The sequence below is a fragment of the Panthera pardus genome, unplaced genomic scaffold (genome assembly GCF_024362965.1).
Source record: "Panthera pardus isolate Hobbes unplaced genomic scaffold, ASM2436296v1 HiC_scaffold_27, whole genome shotgun sequence".
NCBI lineage: Eukaryota > Metazoa > Chordata > Mammalia > Carnivora > Felidae > Panthera > Panthera pardus.
The window spans coordinates 79,779,717-79,788,087 of NW_026526843.1; the positions used below are offsets into that span (position 1 = coordinate 79,779,717).

Below are 8,371 nucleotides of genomic sequence, written 5' to 3' on the forward strand. Positions count from 1 at the left end.
TCATCATCACCATCAACAACATCAACACCAGGGAAAAGAAAAAGTTGCATGGAAAAGGAAATGTGGTTATAGCATATGATACGATTTATCCATTATTAGTATTGATATAGTCATAGTAATGCCCGCTACCAGTATTGATTGAGCTAGATGTACACATGGGCTCTTTAGAAATGAGGAGGTAAATACCTGAAAAAGCAGTTAAAAGAGTTGAAAAGGGTTTGTCCCTGAGAGTGGGGGTTGGGGGTGCAAAGGGGGTAGGGTAGGAAATTTGTGTGTTTTGTTACAATCCTTGAAGTACTGGGTGACTTGAAAATCTACATATGTGTATTACTTTGGCAAAAAAATGGTAAAAGGACACACAAGAAAATATGTTTCCAAAATAGATTAGCAGCACGAACATATACTTTAGAAATACGAAAGTGCAATCAGAAAAAAACGTGGAGGGGCGCCTGGGTGGCTCAGTCGTTAGGCGGCCGACTTCGGCTCAGGTCATGATCTCGCGGTCCGTGAGTTCCAGCCCCGCGTCGGGCTCTGTGCTGACAGCTCAGAGCCTGGAGCCTGTTTCGGATTCTGTGTCTCCCTCTCTCTGACCCTCTCCTGTTCATGCTCTGTCTCTCTCTGTCTCAAAAATAAATAAACGTTAAAAAAAATGTGGAAAACGAGTTTTGTGTTAAGATCGTTTTACAATTTGACTTTTTAAACTATTTCACGTATCACTCTAATACAATTAAAAATACTTTAAAAGGCATAAAAGAAGGGCAGGAGTATTCCAAGTAGCAAATACCAGATGTGCTAGACAAGTAGGTAGGAGGTGGAGTAAGATGGAGAGCTTTGGAGAGTTTGGGCAGGACTGGCAGGGAGGTCATTGAGGGGAGTCACTGAATGTTTGGTGCAGGAGAACCATGTCAACTGATTTGCAATGAGAAGGGAGTTTTCCGTTGGAGAGACTTACAGTTAGACCAGGTGATGTCCAGGAGAGAAGATGCCTGGCTGCCCCTGGGCTGGTTCTCAGCTTTTGGAGAGACCTGTATGATCCCTGGACCAGGGTATCTACCTCTTTCCCCTCAGAGCACTGCTGGAAGGAGCCCTGTTCACAGTTGTCCTCGAAACCCCACATTGGGTAGAAATCACTTAAGAAAAATCCTTGGTCAGGGCGCCTGTGTGGCTCAGTCAGTCAGTTAAGCATCTGACTTCAGCCCAGGTCATGATCTCACAGTTTGTGAGTTCGAGCCCTGCGCCGGGCTCTGTGCTGACAGCTCGGAGCCTGGAGCCTGCTTTGGATTCTCTCTCTCTCTCTCTCTCTCTCTCTGCCCCTTGCCAGCTCATGCTCTCTCAAAATATATATAAAAAATAAACGCTAAAATAATTTTTAAAAAAAAGAAAGAAAAATCCTTGGTCATATTACATGCCCAAGTTTTTGGTTCAGAAAATATGGTCACTGTACTCATAGGCTTCAATAAGTTACTGTTTATGAGGATCGCTCCTGAGGATAGGAATTGGCATGGCTAAACCTTTTGAGAGCCCCGGGGTCCCAAGTGACCTTTCATTAGGAGAGGGCTGTGGGAGTAGCAGGAGAAATTGATCTCTTCTCCTGACATGGATTGATAAAGGGAGGCCTGGTACCCTGCGTCTTTGCCTCTCTATCTAGGCAGCTGAACCCAGTTGATAAAAAAGAGAAACTTTGGCATTCTGAAGAAACTAAATATTTTAGGGCCCAAAGATTGTTTGGAACTCAGCCAACATAGCCCCGTTGTTTATAAATGAGGAACCAAGGTCCAGACAGCAGTGACTTATCCAAGTCTGTGCCACCTCCCCCAAAATGGTGGCTCAGCTTCATGGAGTAAGAGGTAGACTGACCATTAGGCAGGGCATTTGCCCTCAGAGAGGTGTAGGAAAGCACAGCACTAATGATCATTGGTATCTACACATAGTTAATCATACACTAAATGCATAAAGGGCTGTAAACCTCTGAGGTGGGATGCCCCCCCTACATTGAGGGTCCCATGATGTCATATACCCTCAAACTAGTAAGAATCAGCCCACAGTGAGGAGAACTGGTTAATTCATTCCTCATCATGGCTTAGAGATCTTTTGCTCCCCTCAGCTGCCATCTTGAGGACTGTAACACCTCATATAGGCCTGCTTTTGGAGCAGAGATAGGTATCTAATAACCTCTCAGAAGAAAGAGCCCTAGAGAGGAAGGGTCTGTCTTGACATTAGGGAAGTAGGATAAGGGAACTCACCTTAACAGTACATATGTGCCCAGCACTGAGCTACCGATACAGTGGCATGTGATGGTAAGAGCACGAGCTTTGGGGTTCATGCCAAGCTCCCCTACTTACATGATGTGTGGCCAATCATTTCAACTTCTCTGAGTCCTCGTTTGATCATGTTAAAGTTGGATGAGTAGTTCCCACTTTGCAGGATCAAAGTAGATAATGTAGGGAAAGAGTCTGACACTGTGCCTGGTACATATAGGTGCTCAGTGCTGATGGAGGTGATTATATATGTTGCTTATGCTCAAAAGTAGATTGGGGCAGGAGGCCAGTCCATGAGTTCCTGGAGGGTTCATATTTCCAGGTCTGGGTATGGTATATGGTAGATTGAATCCATGTGTGCTGGGGCTTGGGGGTGGGATGGGGCAACAAGAAGACCAGCCTGTCTGGAGCAGAGGGTTAGTGTTAGGGAGAGAGTGTTGGGAGTGTTGAGAGTGTTGGGAGAGTGTTAGGGAGTGTTGAGGGTCTTGGCCTCAATTCTGTTGGCAGTTGGGGAGTCATTGAAGTCAGACCCCTCTGACCTGGTACCTGTGAATAATTGGGCCAAGCCTCAGAAGCAATCGTGTTGCTGCACAGTGAGATGGAAAGTTTTAATAAACATGAAAAGGTGCTCTGTGGCCCTGGTCATCTATCCCTTTACAGGACTGTGAGGCCAAAGGTGAGTACCACTGTCCTTGGCTGAACATGTACCATGTGCCAGGCAGACGCTGTGCAAGCCTTACCTGACAAGAGGAGAGATTCTCCCTCCACACACACACCCCATTTTACAAGTGAAAAAGCTGAGGCTGGGCATAGGGGAGTACCTTCCCCAGAATTACGTGGCTAGTAAGTAGCAGAACTGGGAGCACAGTACTCACCCACTCAGAGCTTCAACACCCTGATGCTTGCCTGCCCCACCTCGCTGTGAGTGCTCCATTCACTCTTCTAACAAATACTCCCTTCTGAGGTCCACCTCCCCTCCCTGTGCATCCATCTCTTGCTTTGCACTCAGCATAGATGATGCTCCCCTCATTGAGGACAGAGCCTGTGATGTGTTATCTCTGTCTTCTCTGTGGAAAAGGCACAGAGGGGATGGGGGGCACATAAAGGAGGAAGAAGACAAAAGAGATAGGAAAGCCTGCTTCCACACTCTCCCACTTCTTCCAAGTTCCCTGGTCCTTCTTCCTCCCCTTCCCCACCCCTAAGGCACCAGCTTCACTGTCTCAATCCTCCCCCCACCCCACCCCCCACACTCCTCTGAGGAGGAGCTGCCAGAGGGGTGTGGTTCAGATTTCACTCATTCCCTTGGGTTCCTTCAAAGCTGTCCTCCACTCCATTCTCTTCTCTCGCAGTTCCTTCACCTCTGAGGGGGCCTCACAATGGAGAAGGCAGGGCCTGTGTAGTAAACCGGAGCCCAGCAGCTGACTCACTTACCCTCTCAGCCTCATTCTGTTCATCTAGAAAATAAGCAGGTTGGACCAGGCAATTGGTGAAGCCTTTGCTATGTTGTTAATAATACCTGGTATTTGTCTGCTGGGTTCCAAAGGGTTTAATCATCCCAACAGCCCTGCCAGGATTGGCGTTGTGTTCCAAGTGGGGAGACTGAGGCTCAGATCCTGAGAAGGGGGGTGAGTTGCCTGGGTTACAAGGCTGGTAGATGGCAGAGCCAATATCTGAAGTGAGGTCTCTCTGGGTTTAAAGCTTGGGCTTTGCCTTGGCCCAAGCTGCAGGCTGCCTCTCAGCCACTCTGATTTGGGCCTTACCTTTCACTGTGACCCACTCGGACCCACATGGTTGGCTCCTGGCACCTCCCTGACCTCACCCCCTACCGTTCCTCCCTTTGCTCAGTGCACTCCAGCCATGCTGTCCTCCTCACTGTCCCAACAAATGGCCAGGCCCTTTGCCATCTCCCAGCCTTCTCACTGGTTCTTCTCTGGATGAGATACCCTACCCCTCATTTTCATGACATGTATTAGGCCACCAGGTCATTGCATAGGGCACAGGGAGAAGAACAGAGAGCAAATGCTGACTTTTTTTTTTTTTCTGTTTCCCTTTCAGATCTGATGGTGAGAATTCCAGGACAGTCAGGTCAGTACCCCCTTTCTCTAGTAGCAGTTGGGAGATGGGGCAGGGACTGGGGTGGGGCCCTCTGATTTCTAACTTGGGGATCCATGGGCAGGGGTGGGGGCCAACCCCAGGGGTTTTGTCCCGTTGGTATTAGGGACGGGTATGGAGCAGACTGGGAGGGCTGGGTGAGTGTGGCAGGCATGGGAAAGGGGTTGAAAACTGTTCCTCAGTCTTTCTGACCCTAGCTACTATGGGCTGAGCTGGGCTGAACCCCAGAGGGATTCATGGTTGCTGCCCAGATGGGAAAGCTGACTTGCAGAGAGGTCGGCTCTGGACCTGGGACCTTCTCCACCTTTTCCTTCCAGGAGAAGAGGGTATGAGAGAAGTGGGGCTTCTCTGGTCTAGTGTTGGTGCTCTACCCCAAACTGCACTAGCCCTGAGTAGTGGGATCTGGGTGGACTTTTAATGTGACACAGTCTACACATTAGAAACATACATCATGGTGCCAAGTGCACATATTTTTTTTACATGCTTGGTAAAAAGGATTTACAAGCTTCAGTAAGTTTTCAGGGTGTGATCAGTTGGCAGCTCGTGGGGGCAGGAGTAAAATGGGGGTAAAGACAAGGGCTATTTATGCATTTCCCAGGCCTTAACCCACCAGAAGCTTCATGAAGATACAAGTGTGAAGGATAGGGAGTCTGGGTGTACATGGGAATGGTGGGGGGACTCAGGATAAGGCCCGCTCAGGCTCAGCATCTAGGCCAGGGGTGATCTCTGAGATGAGATGGGCCCAGGCAACAAAGGGATGGGATGGGTATACTCAGTCCCAGCCAGGATTGTAACTAGCATATACAGTGCCTTCGTGAAGAGTAGAATCCACTGAGTTGATCAGTTGGAGGAAAATTCCCTTTCTACTGGTCTACTGTGGCCCCTCACTGGGGTTCCCGGCTTAGTGAACAGAGCACAGGATACCATTTCAGTCCCCTACTTGTGGCCTCTTGGCTGTGAACCCTTGTACGGGGCACAGCTTGCCCAACCATATGTGGCAACCCAGGTCCTGCCATTCAGGCAGTAGATATGGGAGGGAGGCAGAGGATCCCAGCATAGAGATGGAAGTGTGTAATGGGACACACCGTGTCCTGGCATCCCAAGCAGGGGCTATGGGATGAGCACACTGATGAGGGCCAAGGTCGCGACTGTGGGGTGGAAGCACACTTGTGTCAACAGGAAAGCAGGGGAATGTGACAGATGCAGTCAGGCCCAGTGTCCAGGCAAGGAGTACATGACAAGATGCAGTTAGTCCCAGGATGCAGCCAAGGAGGGAGGCATGGGCACAGCCTGTCCTAGCATTTACGAAGGCACTAGTCTAGCAAAGGACCTGGGTCCCACTGTTCCACTGTGGGTTTGGAGAAAAGCAACCTGGCATGGCTCCAAGCACAGTCATAGGCCTCCACACTGATATCCCTGCTACTTGTTGAAGAATCCTATTAAAGGCATCTCTAGCTCTCAGCTCTCCCAGCAGGGGAGTTCCTGGGACCTATAGCTCAGCGTATTTACTAATGATCATAATCATAAGTCATGATGACATGTATTGGGCCTTTACAACTTATAGAAGTCATCAGGGACTTTCTTTCATTTGATCCTCCTAGTGACACTGTAGGTGGAACCCAGGCTGGCCTTATCATCACTGTTTTAGAGTTGAAGAAACTGAAGCTTGGGCTGGTTATGGGTTTTGCCTACAGCCACGCAACTCATAGATGGCTGGGCCAGGATTCAAACCCAGGTCTGCCTGGCACCAAGCCCGGAGCCCTGCCCACACTGTCACTGCGGGAGCTCTTGACAGCCTTGCAGATAATAATAATCATCCTCATCATCATCCTAATATTAGTAATAATAGCAGTTATCATTTGCTCCTCGCATATTAAGAACTCTGAACATGATCTTATTTAATGCTCACCACAGCCCTATTAGATGTAGATTGGGATCCCTGATTTACAAATGAGGAAAATGAGGTTCCCCAGAGGGTCAGTGCCTTGCCCAAGGAAAGAAAAGCAATAGGTCAGGGTAGCATCACTCTGACTCATACCCTGTGCTGTCTGGTTCCAAAGCCAGCATTTGTTTTATGGAGACGTGCTTCCCGACATCCATCCTGTGTCCACAGCCCAGGAGGCTACAGCAGCCTCGAGGACTCAGCATTTGGGAAGCAAGGGTCACACTTGGGCTGTGGAAGGGTCTTAAAACATAGCACTTGTGGGGAAGATCTTGCCAACCTGGTTGGTAGACCCTTGAACTTGGAACCAGGGCTGTGTGAGGATGCTCACAGGACCACATGTAAATTCTTGAGCTGGCTTCAGCTAGGGGTCTAGGGAGAGCTTCCTGGAGAAGGCAGAATCTGATCTGGGCTGTGGAGGACTGACATGCAGGCTTTGCAGTGGAGGGTGGGGGCACATCCCTGGGAATGTAGCCAATATGCATCAGAAGTGAGGATGGGACTCAAGGGGGGCACAGTTGGCTGGGCAAAAACAGATCTGGGCAGGAAAAGAGCTAATGTTAAAGTTCAGAACATGGACTGATACCTTCTGTCATCAGTGGGAGCCAGGGAAGGCTAGAGGGGAGAGGCTGAGCTCTGCAGCATACCAAGGGCAGCAAGTAGATCCAGGTAAAGGGCTCCATTTATGGCAGGTCACTTTCTAGTTATGTGCTTTTGGACAAATCTGTTCATCCCTTGGAGCCCCAGTGTCTTTAATAAGCACTGTGTGTGCATAAAAGGGAGAGGCTGGGGTGGGGGAGAAGAAACACCAAGGAGAGGAGAGAGGCCTTGGCAGTTGTGGGAGCAGGGTAGGTAGATTGAAAACCACGGAGGCCTGAGGGCTTCTAAGTATGGGGTGGCAGAGGAAGTGTGGAGTCTAATTAGAGCTGAACAGCTGGTGTTGCGCGAGGGCTGTGGGCACAGGAAGGTGCCCGGACTTCCTGTAGGTTTGTGAGAAGTTGTCAAGCCTACAAGCACTTTAAACCAAGGCCCTCGGAGGGCGATGGCTCAAGTTCACAAAGCCAGCTCTCAGCAGAGCCTGTTTCCTAGCTGGTGTGCTCTCTGCAAAGTCACTGAACTTCTCTGATCCTTGGTTTCCTGGCCAGTGAAATGGGGATGAGGATTCTGACTTGTCCAAGCCAGATGAAAGAAATTAAAGTAAAACAATGTTCAGCATAAAATAGTGCTCAGTATGTTGTAGTGCCCTCCACCCTCCTCTACGCCCAATCCACTGTCTCTTACTGGATGGTCAAGCTTGAGAGATGTGAAGTGTGGGGAGAGGCAGGAGGGGCCAATACCTCCCAGGGGTCCCAGATTTGGAGGCGGTGCCACAGTAGGGAAGGTCGGGCTGAAACTGGGGGGCCTTGGGGACAGGGCTGGGGTTGCCAGGCACGCAAGGAGGAGAGCCGAAGAGGTGGCCTGTTGCTAGGGAAGGAGGGAGGAGGTGGGGGAGCCACTGACACCCACAGAGCCAGGGATGTCCCCATGGCAACGGGAGCCCACTGCATTTGGGAGGAGAAGTGGGAGGAGGAGCCACGGTTGGCTCTGTTCCCAGAGGAGGCCTCCCACTCTGGGCCTCAGTGCCCCCATCTGTCAAACGGGAGTTTAGATTAGGTAATCTCTAAAATGCTTCCTTGTTTTGACCTCCTGGCAATCTGGGGTGGCTGAGACTGCAGGGATCTTCCAAGGCTCCCCCATCCACAAGTCGAAGACTCCACCAGTCCCTGGAGGCAACCCAGCTGTGTTGGAGTCTTCCCTTCCCAGGCTGAGTCCTGTTCAGCATAGCCTGGTTGCCCACCCTGCCCCAGCCCTCTGTTCTCACCATTTCCTGTGCCTGAAAACCTTGTCACTTAGTGTCTGCTGAAAGCTTTCTGGCTCTGGGAGCCCAACTCCAGTCCTCCTCACTCTGGGAAGCCTTCCCTGGCTACCCTAGTCCAACCTGCCTGTTTTCTCCCTCCTGGGATGCTCTGACCCCAGAGTTCTGAGCTCCTGCTGCCCTTAGTATTCACTGCTGCCGTTT

At 50.2% G+C, this 8,371-nt stretch overlaps 1 protein-coding gene across 1 annotated transcript in view; it reads left to right on the forward strand.

The window, feature by feature from the left end:
- The window catches only part of IQSEC2 (IQ motif and Sec7 domain ArfGEF 2), a 78,630-nt gene that overhangs the window by 20,609 nt on the left and 49,650 nt on the right, over positions 1-8,371 (forward strand). Inside the window, 1 exon segment of the mRNA XM_053891595.1 lies at positions 4,314-4,343. Within this exon segment, the coding sequence (XP_053747570.1) occupies positions 4,314-4,343 (30 nt within the window).